Source organism: Indicator indicator, chromosome 23 (genome assembly GCF_027791375.1).
Source record: "Indicator indicator isolate 239-I01 chromosome 23, UM_Iind_1.1, whole genome shotgun sequence".
NCBI classification, from domain to species: Eukaryota; Metazoa; Chordata; class Aves; order Piciformes; family Indicatoridae; genus Indicator; species Indicator indicator.
Genome location: NC_072032.1, coordinates 6,922,810 through 6,943,246, shown reverse-complemented (window position 1 = coordinate 6,943,246; position 20,437 = coordinate 6,922,810). Strand labels below are relative to the sequence as shown.

Genomic DNA, 20,437 nt, shown 5'->3' with positions numbered 1-20,437 from the left:
AGCTTCTGAACGGCCCCATGGGTTTTGAGAATGGATCCTTAAGCTTCAGAATGGCCCCATGGGATTTGAGAATGGATCCTTAAGCTTCAGAATGGCCCCATGGGATTTGAGAATGGATCCTTAAGCTTCAGAATGGCCCCATGGGATTTGAGAATGGATCCTTAAGCTTCAGAATGGCCCCATGGGATTTGAGAATGGATCCTTAAGCTTCAGAATGGCCCCATGGGTTTTCAGAACATATCTATGAGTTTTGAGATGGATCCATAAGCTTCAGAATGGATCCATGAGTTTTGAGAACGGATCCATGGGCTTTGAGAACGGCCCTCTGGGCTCTGAGAATGAATCTGTAAGCTCCAGAATGCCCCATGACTTTTGAGAATGGATCCATAAGTTTCAGAATGGCCCCATGGGTTCTAAAGAAAAAAGAAAAAAACAACAAACAAAAAAAACCCCAAAACACACTTAAACTCAGTATGGGAGAAAGTACTTATCATTCCAACTAAATTTTGCTGCTAAACTCTTGTCAAACATAAGTATTTTGATATTAATTTGTTCATTGGGTACCCATTTCCTCAGAAGTTTGTTAAGTTTTAAATGCCAAGATGGAAATTCTCTGTTACACTTTCGTTAAGAGGATTTAGCAGAAATGATGCAGATTATAAATATTTCCAAACCTCCAAAAGATGGAACCAGAAGTTGTAAAACTTGATTTTTAGAAGACAACTGGGAGTTATTGCTCTGCTCAGTAAATTAAAGGCAATAGAAATATACTGCTTGAGGACCTTCAGTGCTCGCTATGTGACTCAAAGACAATTTTGCCTTTGTAATATGGATTTGAAATAGTTTTGCTTAGCATAGGGAGCAAAAAACCAAACAATCCAGCAACGGGAAAGTGAAACTGCAGCAGGGAGAGTGCTGACACTCACAGCCATGCTGGTTTTCTAGCGAGCACAGAAGTGTCTGAGCTTTGGGATTTTGATGTGCTGGGATGGATTCGTTACTCTGTTCCTAGCATGTAAGATAAGCAGCGATGCTTGTTCAACTCTGAGCCCTATTTCCTTCCCCACAGTGCATTTGTTCTGCATATGGCATCGTAACGTGAATGTTATAAATTTATGGAAGACTGTACTGCAGCCTCAGAGCTGCAGCCACTTGATACTTCCCTTTAGCAGCTTAGGAAAATGCAGTAAAAACTGTCTGTACAAAATTTATAACAACGGATGTCACAGCCTCCATGCCCTCACGGGGTCCCTCTTGCAAGTTAATTCTTGGCTTAGGTCAAATCTATCAGTCCAGCAGACACACCAGTAGTTTAATATGTCAGACACCAGCTTTGTCACTGTAGAAAGGAGTGACATGGAACATGTAACAGTGAGTGCAAACACGGACAGGCTTCATCTGACCATAACGAGGTAATGGAGCAGAGTGGGAGGAGCAGCGGGAACAGAAGATCTGAAAAACAAGAAGCAGGTGTCATTTCAGTGCCTTGGGAGAACTAGAGGGGGCAAAACTGGTTTCAAGGAAGGGGTAGAGAAGATTGTACATGCTGGGCTTCTGTTTATTTGCAACACCATCCCCTCTCAGCACAGTGAGGCAAAGCTCTCTGCAGGCAGCTCACAGGCCCATGACCACTTCATCTGGCTGAGCCCAAGCACTGGCATCAGCCAAGGCAGGCTGGTCTGGCTCTGCAGGTCACAAGGGAAGGCAGCTCCAACAGAAGAGATGAAGCACCTCTCTCCACTGCTTTTGAAGAAAGACTAGGGCAATATTTGCAAATATCTCTAAAGTTCCTTCTCCTGCAAATCCACTAGAAAGATAACAAAGCCACCTACTCCACCTTCTTCCTTTTTAACTTGTACACCAGCAAGCAAGCAAAATGGGACGGCAGGTTTCTGGCTTCCTGTGGCAAATGACTGTTTCATTCTCCCTCACTCCCTCTTACATCCCCCAAACTTGCTGAGAGGCAGCCCTATACATCACAGTCCTCCTGCAGAGGTTCAGAAAGAAAGCAAAGGGACATTGTGTCCCTGCAACTGAGCTGTGCATCACCCCCTGGCAGCACAGGCCACAGCCCGGTGAGGCTTACAGCACTCATCCAGAGTGACTCTGTATTTGGGGTGTTTGTTCCAGGATCTCAGCAGGGAATTCTGCTTTTTAGCAGACAAATGCTTACTGCTGTATAAAAGCCAACCCCCTCCCACCCACTTTCTAAACATAAGCTGAGCAGTTGAGAGCCAAGACACACAAACCCACTTGTGACTGGAGAGCCCCGGCCAAGCGCACGCGTTCCGCTGCGCGGCTGAGCTCCCGGGGAAGGCAGGAATTTGCTGCTCTCTTTGGAGGATCATTTCACACGTGTCTGACTGAGTCATTACCTTGCCACAGCTCCGACAGTGGTGTTTCCTGCGAATGACTGTGAAAGGGGCCTTGCACGCAGTGCAGTAGCTGCAGACTTCATCTGGAACCCAGTCAGGAGGATCTGTCAGAAACACAGCAACAAAAAGGAACATAAATCAAAAGGCAATAAAAACAAACACGAGATTACCACGTCCTCAGGGGAGTAGGGAGAATAAAATGTAACAGCAGCTGTTCTCATCTGAGTTTCTTAAGGTGCTCTGCAAGCAGGCAGGATGCCCAGGGCTCAACTTCCCCCAAATCTCTGCCAGGTGCCCACCTTTGGGCAGAGCACAGCAGGCACTGAAACAGCACATGGCAGCTTTGGATTGAAATGAAATATATCCTAGTCCAACGGAGTGGTAGAGAAAAGGAAATAAGCAAAAAAAAAAAAAGTATGAAGACAAGAAACTCAAAGCAGAACTGGATCACAGGTGGGTTTGTCAATGCAAGGCAACCATTCCCAGCCTCTTCAGCCCTCCCCACAGCAATGCTGGCTGCTTTTCTGCAGTTTGGCAAACAAGGTAATAAACTCCAGGCCTGATTACTGACTCCTAAACTATTAGGACTCTTTCTGGAAGTCATGAGTAACTACAGCAAAACCACAAAATCAAGTGTACAAGACTTAACTGAGGAGGAATTCGACCATCATCCCCAACAGCATGTTTCAGTTGTTTATTTCTCCTGTGAGATCTCTAACCTCCCATAAAAGCCAAGCAAGGCAACGATTTGGTTTTGCAGAGCAGAAGGTATTAGGTTCCCTTCTGCTGAGCTGCTTCTGCTAGTGTCAGGCTGATGTGACCTCCGAGATCTAAAACTACAGGTGGAGAATGATGGAGCCCATTGCTTGATTACAATGTTAAGAATCAAATGGAGGGCAAAGTGAGCTCTATCCAGGAGGCCATGGACACAGTGGACATGAACTGCTGGTTGATTCACAAGTTCCCTGTATGCAGCTTCTCTCCAAGCACTGGAGTGTGACACCCATGCAACCACTGAGTTATCGACCTGAGAGGAAAGATCCCTGCCTCGAGGACCATATTATCAGATAAACTACATGGTGCAGTTCAGGAAGAGCACAGAAGGGCTACAACTACCAACAGAAAGAAGACCAATGAAAAATCCACTCTATTGTTCAAACACAACTGGTTTTTATGAGCCTGTCACTCTGCAACCTTTGTCAAACTCAAGTCAAAAGGATACACTGCAGGAAATGTTCAAAAAAGCTGGTGAATGAGAACATGAACTTCAAACCTTGACTCAGCTTTTACAGTTGAGTCAACTATTTTAGAAGACAAACGAGTTTAAGGAAGTCTCACTCAAGGAACAAACTGCTCTGATCTCTAGGAACAATAGCCAAACCCAAAGTCTGTGTGTAGAAAAATGACCAATTGGGGTGAAATAAAAAAAAAAAAGAAAGAAAGAAAAAAAGAGAGAGAGCATAGCAGCCTTCACCTCATCCCCAGGAACAGCTCACCACAAAATGTTCTATACGGACACAAAGCTACAAATTCCTACTTCAAAGGCAACTTCTCCTTCAGCATCAAGGAGATGCAGGACTGCCAGCTTAAGTTGAAGCATCAATAGCTGTGAACCCAAGAGATTTCCCTTTCCCATTCTTTTCCTTCTCTGCAACCTCCCCAGCTACTTGCCCAGTGAAACTTACTCTCAGTATCAGTTTATGATTCACAGGTGCCATGTCTACAAGTTTTGTTTTTTAACACCTCCAGGGATGGTGACTCCACCACCTCCCTGGGCATCCTGTTCCAATGTCTGACCACTCTTGCAGCAAAGACATTTTTCCTAATATCTAACCTAAACCTCTTCTGGCACAACTTGAGTCCATTTCCTTTTGTCTTACCACTTGTTAATAGGGAGAAGAGACCAACTCCCACCTCAATACAACTTCTTTTCAGGTAGTTGTAGAGAGCAATGAAGTCTCCTGCCCTCAGCATCCTTTCTCCAGACTAAACAACCCCAGCTCCCTCACCACACCTGTTCTCCAGACCCTAAAGGGGTGAAGCACAAGCCTGTTACTCAACGGTTCCTTGTGCTGTCTCTTGCAGGTTGAAAATCTCCCTCCCTGAAATATCTTGTTAACCCATTACACAGGGCCTGACAAAATCCCATGAGAAGCAGCAATTTTGATAAATAACGACCTCCAAAGCACATAATAATCACATCACCCATGGTTTGTGGTGACAGAATGACTTGACTGCCAGAGGAGTTCATCTGCAAACTTTGTTTTTGTAAGAGCATAAAAGATTAAATCACATTTCGGTGGCACTCAGTGCACAGAAACAGTAAAACTCTCCCTACAGAGAGGGACTGAGTCTCTTCACCTCCATGCTGGTGTCACATCTGCTGACAGATAAAAGGCATCAGCAGAGCAAGCTAAAGGACAACTCTCCCCCCCCCAGAGAGTGACCCAAGAACAGCAAAGACCCTTTGGCAGGACAATGTGGCCAGCCCCATGCCCCATCATTTTGGGGTTTCAGTGCCTTGCCAACACTCCAATGGCTCACGCCAGTATCTGCTGCACTGCAGCACACCCCCAAATAGTAACACTCGGTTATGTAACAGCTTTTAACATTCCAAATGCTCTACAAGCATTAATTGCTTTAATCCTCCACACCCAGCTACACTCAGTAACGTCTGTGTGGGGAGAAATCAGGAGAGAAATGTCCCAAATCATTCGGTGGTGCAGGCTTGAAATGAGGTTCCAAATAATGAACTGGGGGCCATTAGCCCTGTGCTGTAGCTTCCAGAGTAAGTGACAAGGTCCTTGCACTGCACATTACACAGATACAGGCTCCACTTAGAGAGCATGCACTTGAACTGAATGCAATGCTGGACTGCAGCTGAAGTGCTTAGACTGCAAGGAGGATGAAGCCATGAATGAACCTCTACTCTGCCCTGGTGAGGTCTCATCTGGAGTACTGGGTGCAGTTCTGCACACTCCCCAGCTCAAGAAGAACAGGGCACTGCTTGACAGGGTACAGCAAAGGGCTACAAAGCTGATTAGGGGACTAGAACACTTCTCTGATGAAGAAAGGCTGTGGGACTTGGGCCTTTTCAGCCTAGATAAAAGAAGACTGGAGGGCAGCAGAGAAGGGAAGTCTTATTTATGCTTATAAATACTTAAAATGTGATTATCAGGTTTTCAGTGGTGTCCAGCAACAGGACAAGAAACAATGAGCACAATACTTGAACACATGAAGTTCCACCTAAACATGAGAAGGGTCTTCCTTATACTGAGGGTGGTAGAGCACTGGAACAAGCTGCCCACAGAGGTTGTGAAGTCTCCATCTCTGGAATCATTCAAAACCTGTCTGGACACCTGACCTGGGTGAACCTGCACTGGCAGGAGGGTTGGACTAGATCCCTTCCAACCCTTATCATTCTGTGTTTCTGTGAGTGGCAAGGGGATCACACCCCTTGGTCCTCTTCAGAAGCCTCACCCCACGCAGCCCGGGGAGCAGCCACTGTGGTTTCCATGTATTAGCGATTGAGTTATCAGGCTTTTCATAGAACAGGAGCTGAAATATTCTCTGAAGAGCAGTCTCAGGAGGGGATGGAGCTTCACTACGAAGAGCAGAGTGAGTTATACAAATTAAACCCCTAGCAGGAGCCTGAGGAAATGCTGGAAGCAGGGTAGCAGCTCTGCACCCCAAGGCTTTCTATAGTGTAGTCCTTCTCCAGGCTATGCTGCTGCAGCAGCTCTGCATGAGGCAGCAAACGGAAACATCCCATCCAGAGACTCTCTGCCTGTGCTTCAGGGATTTGTACGAGGGAAGGAGGGAAAAACCTTCTTGGTAGGCTAATTGGCCAACTGCTTTATCATGCAATGAGCTAAGAGAAGTCTGTTGGGAACCAGATGAAGACTACAGCACAAACATCAAAGAGGAGGAGGGAGGGAGGGAAGGGATTAACGAGATTGAAAGGATACAGAAATACATTTAAGAAGGAAACATTAAAAGCCTGTACAGAAACAAGGCAAGGAGAGGAAAAAGACAAGGATTTAAAAGAATAAGAAAGAAGTTTAAAGAAAAAAATAAAAGGCAGAAGATAAAACTAAATAGTGTGAAGACTCAAAAATACATTAGAAAAGGAGAAGTATTCCCAACTCTACTCAAAAATCTTACATCATTTCCCAGAAATCATGAAAGTTTAGTCTTTTGATTAGATTTAGGCTGTAGCTTTTAGAATTCACCTTCACATTGTCTCTGCAACTTCATTAGCTACAATTTCTGTTCTATGAAAGCTACAAATCCCACATAAATCCAAGATGCTGGAAATTTAAGAAAACCACAATCGTGACAAAAATCATAGCTGCTGTAAACACTCTCAAAAAGCACATGCAAATTAACATAGCTTAAATATGTGCAATAGATCTACTGCAGTCCCATCTAATCTTACCAACCCAAGGAGAACACCTCCGTGTCCCATAACATGAGGAGAAGAGAGCCTGGACCCAGATCTATCAACAGCATGGACTCAATATTGGACCTGAAAGTTCATTCACCGGGGCCAAGAAAAGACATTGGGTCGGGGTGGGAGGAAAATCATCCCAGAGACTGCATTAGCAGTAGAAGGAAATCATCCCAGAAGTTGTTGGAGCTTGAAGAAGCCCTAATTTAGCAAATCTATAGTTTGGTAGCAAACAAATCAGAAAGCAAGCCCACCACGACTCCTAGTTGAGAAGCAGCTACCAAACCCTAAGCTTGTGGTGATGTCTGCATTATGGAATCATTAAGGTTGGAAAAGACCTCTCAGATCATCAAGTCCAACTGTCAACCACCACCACCACAGCCACTAAAGCATGTCCTGAAGTGCAGTGTCTACATGTGGTTTTGAACACCTCCAGGGATGGTGACTCCACCATTTCCCTGGGTAGCCTGTTCCAAGGCCCAGCCACAACAACTCAGAGAAGAGCCTCCTTCCACATCTGTTGTTTTCATCAAGTATCCCCAATGCAGAACTCAAAGGGAAAGTTCCTCCTGCATTGTGTGCTAGATTTCAGAGCACGTTCTGCATAACCCTGACCATACTCCTACCAAGCTAACCTTGAGAGGGTTGTTGCTCCAGCAGCCTGGAACTTAACACTGCTGCAGCTATCGAAGTGCATTACCCTCACTGCAGCTAAAAAAGATCAGACAGGCTGGCTGGAGCTCTTCTGGTGAAAGTAGGAGCTGTAAATGTTCACAGCTTTAAGTATGGGAAGCAGAGAACTGAGGTCCTCTACTCCAGTGCCTTGAACTGGGCATCTTCAAAGCCAGGTTGGATGGAGCTTTGAACAACTACTAGGAAGTGTCCCTGCCCATGGCAGGGGTTTGGAACCAGATGATCTTTAAGGTTCCTTCCAACCCAAACCATTCTAGGATTCTATGGCTCCATACTAGATACAACGATTTCTAGATCAGCGTTTCATGACTTCACTCCTCCAACTGCCCCAACAAAATGAACCTTTTTCTCCCTTATCACACTATTTCCCACATGTCATTCAGGGCAACCTCTGACTTTTCTGCAAGATTCCTAGGAGGAAACTGTAGTGAAGTAACCTTTACCCTTGGTCAGCAGATTCAGTGTTGATTGTCTGGCTTGAAATTTTTCAATAAAAATAAATTTTCTGCTTCAACAAAATTATTGGATGACAATTTCAGGGGTGAGGGAGGATGCAGAGGGACAGACTTAGCAGCTTCAAGTACAACTTTTGTCCAACAGCTTTCTTAGAATGGAGTTTCTGTGCAGATGTAGAAAGCTTTCCCCAAAGCATGGAGCTTGTAAGACAACATAAAAGCTCTACCAAAGTCTGTAACTTTCTGTGCATGATGAAATATACTCTGTGGATTATAAACCACTGCCTCATTACAGGAAACTTGATGCTAGATTCTTCGCTCACCTCATGTAAGCACAGCTGCTGAATAAGGAAAAAAGGAAAAACCTTGTCTGGACTATTTGGCCACTGAACTAGGCAGTAACTCAACTTCTTCCATTTAGAAGATGTTGCTGGTCCCCATTATAAATAATAGTGGCCACAGGAGTGTAGAGGACAACAACAAAGAAAAAAAAATAATAATTGCTGCATTCAGCTAGGGTTTGACAGCTCATTCTAGGCTCACTGTGATTAGATTCTTCACAGAGTAGCATGAGTGGGTTTTCATGACCTTCTGACTTATTCTGGTAACAAGAGCTGGAGCCTTGGGACCATACCTTACTGAACTGTGCTTGTGCTGCTGGTTGGAGAGCAGGGAGAGCCTGTGACTAGGCAAAAGTGGGTGGGCTGGAGTAATACAAGATGGAAAGGGATCAAGGAGAAATAGCATGCTGTTGTGCAGCAAACAGATGCTAACACCATTTGGCACCAGCAGACACTTGTACTGGCAGCCACAGCAAATCCATTATGGCTGGGGTTGGAACTAGGTGGTAGCAAGCAAGGCAGCTCTGTATTGATGATAGAGGGGCGAGGAGTGGAGAATCAATGTAGGGGTGCAGAAGGAGCTGAGATGCCACAGCAAATGTTTTCATGGAGCACCAACAGCTCCATAATGCTTTCTGTTTTCCCTTGAGAAAATCTTCCCATAGACAAGATGTGTACCTCACTTTCTGAGCCACCCTGTAACTTCATGACATGGACAACTGACTTGTAATTCATCCCAAAATACATTTGTGGTCAAAAGTCCACTATTAAAACCATTGAGCTCACAAGGATAAACATAGTGCTCCCAAACATGGTCAGCAGTGATAGGCTTGATCACATATAGGTAAAGAAAAGAATACATAAAAATCATTATGAAGGCCAAAAAAAGAAGTTATTCTGTGTGTATCTATGGGAACCCATTGGCAAATGCAAAGCAGGTTTTGTGTTGGGGCTAGAAACATGATCTCAGACACAGAAATGGCAGAAAGACATCAGATCTCCATTTCCCTGAGGTTTGGTTTTCTAAAGCTGTGATATATATTAAAGCAGCTCTGTCCTGGCTGGGATATATTTATGTTAGGTTAACTAAATTTTTTACAGTTCTCAACTGTGGAGCTTTTCTTTAATCCATGTGTGAACTGTGATGCCCACTCTGTCCCATGCAGGCCTCTTTGGTCAGCTTACTGTCCAGCAGCAGTTTGTCCCAGGCGGGAGCTTAGGAACTTCCCAATAACCTTCTCACAGTTCACCAGGACAGAAGGAGAAAGACAGACCCACAAAAGGTGGCAGGACACAGATGCCTTCTGCTGTTACTGCAATCCAGAGCGAGCACCACTGGTAGCAAAGCCTCCAACCTGCTTCCTTCTGAGCAGCTGCTGCTACAGTGTGCTTTGAGTTTCCTACACAGAGCTTTCCATCTTCCCCACCATACAACCAAGGCTATGAAATCTCATTGTATTGAAGACTTGACCTATGAAATACTGTATAAATTCATCTTACATTGGTCTTTTCCTAGACTATATTTTGCTTTATATTCTCTCCCTATAAAAACACAGTGCCTTTTATGCTCTGTGGACTATAAATATATCTGCTTCCTAAAAAAAGGAAAACAAACCCAACCACCAAGTCCTAAGGCATTAGGATAGCCAAGCTGAACATAATACACCATAGGCTCATCTGTTCTCTTGAAAATGCTTTTGTTTTGGAATGCCAATTAATCTGCAGTTTATTGTATTGCAACCTTCAGAAGGTCACAGGATTTAACTCTTATACCCTTGCCAATGTCAGTTGGCTCATAATAAACATTCATATTTGTTTTACAACCCAGACCAGCTGGTGGGGTTTATATAGAGTAAGAATGAGAAATCTGACAAAAACAAGTGATTCATCTTCATAATCTGAGCAGAGGCTGGAACCTTCAGTAGAATCTTAAGCCCATTTATTTGTTCAGGTTGCTGGGCTTGCTTTCTGCTTCTGGTGGGTTGTTTTCTTTATTACCATTGATTGGATGCAATCTCAAACATTTGGTACTTTCGGTAAGAGGGATTTATTGGATAATTGGAAAAAGCTTTTCTGGCAGGTAGCTTGCTGGACCTTCTCAATTTGATATATGCTCATGTAGTGCCACAATAGCACAAGGGAGGAGCTGCTGATTTGCCTGCCTTATTCCCCCCACCCCCCCCAGCCCTGAAAGGTTGTGGAGTCTCCTTCTGCTTCAGACTTTTCAAAACCCACCTGGACAAAACAATCCTGCTAAGAATCTGCTAAGGAACAACGGTGCAGGCAAGGGGCTGGTTTTGCTGTGGTTACCTGCATATTCTACTGATGCTATGGTTTGGGGTTTAATCACACATTTAGAGCAGGAACATAACTGATTCGTGCTGCCTGCGTGCTGCAGGGGCCTTTCTTACTTCAAAAACTCCATCTCACTGCACTCCTATGCATCCATAACACCACCTAAGCAACCACAATCCCACCTAAGCACTCAGACTGCTGTCTTCCATTTCAATAAATAACATACCAAGCCACAGGCTGCACTCCTCCAAAACATAAAACCTTCCCTGTGCCAATAGAAGACGCAATAAAAAGTTGAGGAACCTTAAAAAACTGAATAACATGCCAGAGAAGTGAAGTGACTTTGCCATGACAAAATGTACACCCACTGTGAGAAGGTTATTCAGGCATCCTGCAGTTCAGAATAACTGGTTTGCAGGTTCTGTAAGTCAAATTCCCTGACAGCATCAGGCATCGATTCAAAACAAAAGAAGATGAGCTGAGATGGTAGAGGATGAATAATCTCTTGCATTCTTTTCCAATACAGCCTATACATGGCAAGGGGTTGCCTGGAAATTTGTTCTTTACTGCACCTTCTGTGACATTCTGAATTACAGCACAATAGAAAAATCAATTAAAATGACTATTGAATAGCTTTTTATCTGCTACCAAATCATCTTCCTCCAGAAGAGATAATATTTCTACAGTGCAGCACACATGAATTAGCCCTGCTGTTCTCAATAGATTAGAGATCCTTTAGCCTGCAGCTTCAGAAGCAGAGTGAGCAAGCAAAACATGGGTTTTACATAAGCACAATATAACTTATAAACATGTAGCATTACTCTTGGGTTGGTGGGTTTTTTTTTTTTTCCTTTGTGATTTCTGATCTTAATGACAAATGATATGAACCAACACCTCTTCTCTGTTGGTCACCCCACCTCTGCATCCAAGCAGAGAGAAATACAGCACTCATCACTTAGTTCTCAGCCATCCTGTGCTCAGAACCTCTCCTGGAAGAGGAGCAGCTTATGCAGACAAACAGACAACAGTAGATCAGAGTTTCAAAGCAGAGGCAAATGACTGCACACTTGAGTTTCTGGGAAGCTCAGCTGCAGTTTCACAGATGATGGCTGTCTTTTCTCTCTCACTTGACCACAGAGATACCATTGCTTGGATAATTGGGCTCTGGGTGTGTAGAAATCACCACTTAGCCCTGAAGATCAAAGCTGATTGCTTTCTTATTTGCTCCATCTCATACATCTACTTTCTCTTTTCTTATTCTTTGATTGCAAGTTCTCTGCTATCTTTTAATCCATTTTTTATACAGTGTTTACCACACCAGCCCACAACTGACACCTAAACACTCCCACAGCAGCTCAGATTCAAAAACAGAGAAACAAAAGCTTCTGAGCTCTCCAAATGCTTGAATCCCAACCAAAACTTTCAGACTTACACATGCATTGTTCTTCACTCTTAGCACTCTTCAGTAACCTTGGCAGACTTGGCTCAAGCTTTTTTCTTAGAAGTGACATGGTAAAGCACATGAAAATAATAGCCAAAGTATTTCCATCAAAGATACAAGTGGGAAAAAGCAGGGCCTCCACAAAGAGCAAATGATACAAGAGATCGCTTTACATTTGGTTAAGAAGCCCTTACTTAGGGCTTTGCATCTTGCACTGCCCTCTAAAACTTGTCAGATGTGATGCCATGTGCTGAATCAGAGCCTTTACTAACACAGAGCTTTCTCATTCTGGATATGACAATTCATAGAACATTCAAAAGCTGCAGTAGCTCAAGGAATGGGATTCTCTCCCTCTCCACTCTCCTGAGACCCCACCTGGAGTCCTCTGTCCAGCTCTAGACCCCTCAACTCAAAAAGAATATAGAGCTGTTAGAGCAAGTCCAGAGGAAGCCATAAAGATAAGAGGGCTGGAGCACCTCTGCTGTGTGGACAGGCAGAGAGAATTAGGCTTGTGCAGCCTGAAGAAGAGAAGGCTCCAGAGGGACCTCAGAGCAGCCTTCCAGGATTTGAAGGGAGCTACAGGAGAGCTGGAGAGGGACTTTGTACAAACGCATGGAGTGCCAGAATGGGGGATAACAACTTCAAACTGGAAGAAGAAGGATTGAGATGAGACATGTGGAAGCAATTCTTCCACAGGAGGGTGGTGAGGCACTGAAGCAGGTTGCCCAGAGAAGCTGTGGAAGCTCCAAGCCTGGCTGTGCTCAAAGACAGGTTGGATGAGACCTTGAGCAAGCTGTTCTAGTAGGAGGTTTCCCTGCCCATGGCAGTGAGGTTGGAACTAGATGAACTTGAAGCTCCACCTTCCAACCGAAACCATTCTAGGACTGTATGCTAATATGACACTTATATCAGAGTTCCATGAGGCTGTGAGACAAAAAAAAAAAAAATCTTTGCAAGAAATACACTCAGTTTTTCACTTGACTATGTCTCTAAACCATACCATGACAAGGTTTTACAGTAATTCTCCAGAGAGTTTTCATTGTAACATTGTTTTTTATCCATCAGTGTGGTCTCATTTTATTTCTCAGAAAAAAGAAAGTACCTTCAAAGTCCCCATCTCTGGCCTTTGCTGCGAGCTCTGAGGATGAAATACTTTCTTGACACAAAGCACAATCTTCCAACGCTGCATTCCTTAAACCCTGATTAACTGTAAAAACAAAAAGTACTCAAATTTTATATTTTTCCAGTTTGCACTTAAAATATTAATGTTAGCACTTCTGGGGTTAGATATCTGCACCTTCTTAGACCTTTTACTTTATTGTTTGCCCAGGCACAAATGGTAGTTTAAAATTCTCCTCTATTCTTCTTTGGAATGACAAGGAAATGAAAAATGCTGTTATTACAGGACACACAGTCCTCTTACTTGTAGCAGTTGAGCTGCATTCTCTATTTTATTTCCCAGTTCTTAACTTGGATCCTTTATAAAGAAGCAGAGGAGATTCCATGTGAACATAAGGATAAACTTTTCTACTCTGAGGGTGCTGGAGCCCTGGAGCAGGCTGCCCAGAGAGGTTGTGGAGTCTCCTTTTCTGCAGACATTAAAAACCTGCCTGAATGTGTTCCTGTGTGACCTGCTCTGTGTGATCCTGCTCTGGCAGGGGGGTTGGACTGAGTGATCTTTCAAGCTCCTTTTCAACCCCTGCAGTTCACAATCTAGTTCTGGTTCCACTATCTTAACTATCAAGAAGTCACAAGTGAGTATTTTTCTGTTTTGAAGCCAAATTCAGCATTCTGTAGTTTCTTCAAGGCCAGATTTCAGCATCTAAATGAGGATTCCCATCTTCAGACAGCTATTTAACCTTCAGAATCAAAGATACACACCTTGGTAAATCAAAATGTGTCCAGTGTGAAACAGTACCAGGATGGAGGTAAAAACCCCACAAAACCATGAAGTCCAAGCCCTGTATTCATTTTGTTATGACCACATGGGCTGCAAATGCTGCTCTGTTCTACACAGTAATATGGACATTAGCAGATGAGCTCTGAAGGCTTTAACTCTTAACATCGGCCTCAAGATGTGTACCTCTGTACATCTGTGTACCTCTATTTCCACTGGCTTCAACCTGTTTGCAGTCTGTTTCCATGACACCTCCTAAACTTAGGTCAAATCACTGCATTTTTGAGTCATGTCAAAAACTTCACAAAATGTTAAGGAAGTTCTTGTCAAATAGTTCATGGATCCCCATGGGGCTACCAGTAGTGATTCACTATAGAAAGAGAAAAGAAATATTTAGATGTCTTCACCTTTCTTTTGCTTCTCCTTGTCTTCTGTTTCAGGTTTGGTTGCCATAACTTCAAACAAGGTCTTTAAGATACTTCTGAGATCACTAGCATAGTTTGTCTGCAGCTGGTCAGCAACACCTAGAAGTTTCAGAAAATTTGTAGATCATTACTAGATTATTACACCACCCTTACAGAAAGCATTTACATTTGCCTGCTGCTCCCAGTAATGGCTTCATGCTTGGTTTTGAGGGGATTGTTTCCTCGTGTTAGGTATAAAAATGAAACATTTAAACTAATTTTCCTTAATGGCCAAGTTAGATTCTGGCCTTCATGCTACCTGTAGTTTGGGTAAATAGCTTCCACATCCTTTAGCAGGAAATACTGAGAGATCCCTTTTGCATCAAAATACAACAGGTGCATCAAATTCCTTCCCTTCAACATACAGGGTATCACCAAGGAGGCACCTGGAAGTCAAACCTGTTGCATGCCCAAACTCTTCATCATCACAGGCCTAAAATGTCTGCACCACCAATTCTGAGAGTTCTCACCAGGTAAGAGGTATTTCTACACCAGTCTGCCCCAAAAGACAGCCTGAAACCAGGAGGAAGAGTTTTTCCATGCAGCACCCAAGGCTGCTCTCCTACCTGAGATACAGACAAAGAGCCGGTGAATCAGATCGTTGCTGCCATGGAATCTGGAGCGGATCTTCTCCCGTGTGGCAATTTTAGCAGCCTGCAGAGCCAGCTGGATTTCTTCCTGATCAATGTCATCAGATGAACAAGAACTTGTCATTAAACTGCTGCTGGAGAAGAAAAAAAAAAAAAAAGAATGTGAAGTACTCTAAATCTTCACTCAATTGTCAGGATGTTCAGCAAATCCTAAAGGATTTATGATGTGGGCAAGACTCTTAGCAAACTGGAACTAATTGCTGTAAGCTCTCGTTGTAGTTCATCAACATGCAACCAGCCACCATCACATTTGATTTTTCACTCTGTGACATAGCTGCAAAAAACCTCTAAGCAGAAAATCATTTGTCTGTATTTTATTGCATTTTCCTTAGCTATTACAAAGTGCTGGGCCATTTTTCACGTGAGCTTCTGCTCAAAGCTCAGTTCTGATGCCAGAACTCCGCCAAAAACATCTGCAAGGGGGATATCGATCTATAAGTGAGAACTGACAGATTTATTAATGTGAAGTTAATTTGAAACAAAAAAAAAATTGAATTATGTTATCTTAAAATAGTGTGAATAGAATCTCAAGATAACCTTACACTAAAAAACAGCAAGAAGAATAATAAAATAGAATTTCCCCAGCAGAAACTCAGATGAGTCCCTTTACATATCTAACTGTAGAAAGTGCTGAAATGTCAAACTACTGCAAAAGAATGGCTCATCAGCTGCAAAAAGAGTAAGATGTGTCACCAAATGTCTACTGGAGATTTCAGTTTCCTTTTACAAGCTGGATGCCCAGTGACCAGTCATTTCCACCCCCTCACACACGCAATCCCAGCCCTTTATGGAGAAGCTAGAAGCTTGCAGGGAAGCTTTGGTGGGAATCCAGCTTCTTCAAATAGCAGGGATTATCTGAACTATTTGTAAATAAAGATGATTAAAAAAAAAAAAAGAGGAAGCACTTAAGGAAAAAGCAGAACTTTGCCAATGGAAAAATCCTTAACTAGGAGTAGGGTGCAGGATGTAACTACACTGAAGTCCTAAGGATTCACCATGTTGACTGAAGGACACAGAGGTCTTATCTTACTCTACTACACTCAGAGACAGAGCAACACTAAACTATTCCCCCCACACACTGGAAAGCAATTAATCTTTTTATTTATTACAAAAAAAAACACAAACAAACAAAAAAAAAAACACCCACCAAACTTATAATCATACTTCTAATATCCAAAACTTCAGCACTCTTTACTATACAGCCAAACACCATACTAAAAAGTTACTGACTGCATAAGCAGCAGGGATAATGAAGTAGTTCCTAACACATTCTGAGTTCAATCTGCCTTTTTTTCAGGTGCTGAAACATTTGCCATCTTGGAGATCTCATCTCCATGGCAGTATGCATAGATAGTTCTTGCAGGTTAACATTTGTAATTGTCATAACAAAGTTTTATTCAATATAGGTTTGAAATTCTTCCTGCAGGCTATACAGGTAATCCTTTAAAATGTAAAGGTGAATTTCTCAGGCCATACAAGCTTAAAAGCCATACTGAAAACAGCACTGAACATAAATAAGTACTGGAGATTAGTTATTGATAGAAATAAGGATGGGAAAAGCACAAGCACCTTAGCTGGCTTATTCTTTCTGAGAGAGTAATGAGCAGGCTTGCAAGAGATTCTCTATTATCTGTTGCTATCAACAAAAGCAAATTCATAGAATCACAGAATCATCTTGGTTGGAAAAGCCCTTCAAGATCATTGAGTCCAACCATTCTCTAACTCTGCCAAGTGTGGGGTTAAACCACATCCCTCAGCACCATATCTCTGCCTTTTTCATCAACACCCCCAGAGACAGGGATTCAATCACTTCCCTAGGGAGCCTGTTCCAGTCTTTTCAGAACCCTTTCAGGGAAGAAGTTTCTTCTAATGTCCAACCTAAACCTCCCCTGGGGCAACTGGAGGCCACTTCCAAACTCTTGTTTAAAGATGTTAGCTGTGTGTTTACAGTTCCCTCAGCACCACAACAAGCAGGTTTATTAAACATTCTGAGAACTGAGTGAGAATTCTCTGTTTTTCCTCTGCTTTTCCACAGGGAATACATCTCTACATAGTGTGGAAAGCTCTTGTGTTCAAAACAATGAAAAAGTCACAGCTCAGGAAGGAATCAGCTGAAAGGCAGTAAAAGCCAGGAAGCAATCCCTGATTCTCAGTGGTTTGTAGGTAGATGATTGCCTCTTCACACAAATCCTCACATATATAGAGAAAGGAGTTTGTGTGTCTGGCCAAGTAAGGTCTGCTTTGTTTTCTTGTTTGATCTTACAGTGCTATACACATTTGCACTATAAACTTGCTCCCCAAGACAAGCATGGGGAGCTCATGACAGAAACAACTGCAGTATGTGTGTCATCATATAGCCTCAGTCCCATGGTCTTCCTTGATGCTCCCAATAAAACCCCCTTAGTGCCAGCTGAAGGATGACTCTTCCCTCCAAATCACAGCTGAAGAAATATTTCCAAGGAAAGTGTTTAGTGGGCAGAGAGCTGTGAAGAGTGCTTTTCAAAAGCATAAACTACAAGTCCTCTCCCATTTTGCAGAAAGGAAGAGAAGGCTCCTACCACAACTCTGACCAAGCTCTGACCAACCTTTAATTAAAAAAAAGTTTGCCTGAGTCTCCTCCAGCTGGAACACAGTTCTGCCTGCTTCCTAATTCTTCCCTGAGCTTTGACTGACTTCTGTTCCAGGCTAGTCTGTGTTAGATTTTGTGGTGTGTCATTAAGATTAGTTGCATCCCACCACACGGAATCCCAGCACTGGATGGGGGTTGGAAGGGAGCTCTGGAAGGGACTAGATAGTCCAACCCCCTGCCAGAGCAGGTTCACCTACAGCAGGCTGCATGAGACTGCAACTTTTTTTTGTCTTAGAAATCCCTAGCACAAAGCACATCTGAGTTGCTCAGCACTGTGGGATGCTGGAAGGTCAGCACGTGTATGTACTCCCATTTCTAACACACTTCCACATGCACAGTCAATGTGGAGGACAAGCTCCATACACAAGAGGTGCAGAAAATAGGATGTTTTGTATACAGGATTGCTTGTGTCATGAAAGAAAGTGAACATTCCAGAATAATTTCCAACTGGATCAAAGAATCACTACAGTTTGGAGACAATTACTCTGCCTTTACCAACAGGACAACATCAGATTTAGACAAAAAAAATCACTCTCAAAGAATGACTCACGACCATCTGTCCTGTACTTAAAAATATATCTTAAAGAACATAGTCAGAAAACTAATATTGCAGATGCTGTCAGCACTACTTCAAGAACAGAAACAGTCCAATTGTTTGGGATAAATTGCTTTTCTTGTCCCAGGGCATCCCAAACAGCAGTGATTGCATGGACGCAAACATTAAAGATTTTCTTGATGTTTTAAAACTGCTATTCTGGCAAATAAACCTGATTTCTCATCTAGAGAGCTCAGCTCACCTTTCCTCCAAACTACCTGTTTAAACAAGTTACTTTTTCAGTTCCATAAGAAATACCATTCCTACTTGGCTTATCCAACACGTATAACTTGGCTCAAAATTCTCAGCTGATAGCAGATGTGCAGGAAGCATTTCATTAATGCCAGACTACAGCTGGATCTGGAATGTTTCACTGCTGCTATCTGCAGAACCAGGTATCACTGCAAAATACAAAGAGCCATACTAAGTAGCTTGAGACAAGTCTTCATTTCCTCAACTGCTTGGTTGAAGGGAACCCTGCATTACCCAAGGAACTGGGTTAAAAGGAGGAAAGACCAAAATCAGCATGAAATGTTTAGCATATGAACAAAGCTTACCATGTATTTATTTTTCATACCGTAAAAAACACTGCAAAATCAATATGTCTGAAGGTGAATATCAAGATATAAAAATATTTGGTAAAAGATTGATTGCAAACAGTATACTTGCATATATCTTATAAAGGAACAGAAACCCTTTGGCAGACAACAAATTAACTTTCTACCTAACTTTGCTAGCATTCATCTAGCAATTTTAAAATTACTCCTCATGCTAGAAGAGCAGCAAGACTTACTGAAACACTTCAAAGAAATCCCCAGAAGAGTTGCCTGGTGTCAAAGCCTGGCTGTGAAATTCAGTCAAATATGTAGAAGCAAACAAAACTCAGTAATTTAATCATACACAATATCATCTTTCACCTGTAGAACTACACTGCTTCAAGGATCCTTTGGAGCTGAGTGAGCCAGGTTATGTAGCAGTGTCCAGACAAGACAGAGAACAGGACCATGGAACAAGAAGCTGATGACTGACACCTTCAGAAGTGGTCAATCATTTTAGGTAATTATCTGTGGCACTCATGGCTTTGTGCTGTATTTGTTGGGCACTGACACTTATCCAAAACCAAAGCACCTAAGTCTAAAACTGAACAACCAAAGTCAACTGATGAAGAGTTAGTTCAAATTTAAGTATTTCACATTTGTCCTCAAAAAATACTCACTAGCAGGAGAAAGCTGTGACCACTCAGATGTTCCCTTCCAAATTTGTCTACAAGTGCTTGCTTCATTAAACCTGAAATCTGCTGTGAACTGCATGAAGAATGTATGAGATTCTCTGCAAGAATTTCTCATTCATCACAAGCAAACTCTCAGAGTGAAGTATGCATTAGATATACAGCAATGGCAGATAACAAGAATGTAAAAGCTCCCTGTGTGGAATTTAATGAGCAGAAAGAAATCAACTGAATTATCATGGTTTCAAAAGAATTGTAAAAAAGGGGGAAAGTGGTTTTGTTTTGTTTCTTTGTCTTTAGAAATCTTGGCTAAAAAGCAATAGGTGGTCACTACCTGAAAAGGAGAAAAGCCAACATACCTATGCTACTGTAGATGGTGCAAGTATATCACCAAATCTAAAGGAACCCCAAAATCTCTCACTCTGTGTTTTTAAGAGAGGTGCTCCAGCCTTCTGATGATCTTCATGGCCTCCTCTGGACCTGAACTGACTGTTCCACATCCTTTTTGTGCTGAGGGCTCCAGAGCTGGATACAGGACTCTAGGTAAGGTCTCAACAGAGGAGTAGAGCACCAGAATCATCTCCCTTGACTTGCTGGCCCTGTGTATAGTTATATCCTGACTCCTCCTATATGGGTATGCTTGGAATATTTGAGTTCTTCCAGTATTTCTCAAAAAGCATTATCATGAACTCCCTGGCTTTCTTTTTTGTTCATACAGAGCTTTACGGCCATCTTATACTCTGTGTACAATATCCATAACACTTTTGATCCAATCTACACTACTTGAAGTTTTCTTTCCCATGTGATTTTTTTTTTTAATTTTATTTCAAGTGCAAAAAAAAGTTGCAGGCAAATCTTTGTTCTTGCCTGAACACAATTTCTAGAACAACTTCAGTAACTGCTACATACATCCCACTGATTTTG

General features: G+C 42.6%; 1 protein-coding gene across 2 annotated transcripts in view; it reads right to left on the bottom strand.

Moving 5' to 3' along the window:
- Nucleotides 1-1,320: 1,320 nt before the first annotated feature.
- Nucleotides 1,321-20,437, bottom strand: part of ZFYVE28 (zinc finger FYVE-type containing 28) — a 64,161-nt gene continuing 45,044 nt past the window's right edge. Inside the window, exons 9-13 of one of the 2 annotated variants that reach the window (XM_054391572.1) lie at nucleotides 14,978-15,132; nucleotides 14,355-14,471; nucleotides 13,153-13,257; nucleotides 2,376-2,479; nucleotides 1,321-1,452 (exon numbers count right to left, since the gene is read on the bottom strand). In XM_054391572.1, coding sequence (XP_054247547.1) covers nucleotides 1,321-1,452; nucleotides 2,376-2,479; nucleotides 13,153-13,257; nucleotides 14,355-14,471; nucleotides 14,978-15,132 — 613 coding nt within the window. The remainder of the gene's footprint in view (nucleotides 1,453-2,375; nucleotides 2,480-13,152; nucleotides 13,258-14,354; nucleotides 14,472-14,977; nucleotides 15,133-20,437) is intronic. The other variant, XM_054391573.1, reaches the window with a different exon arrangement.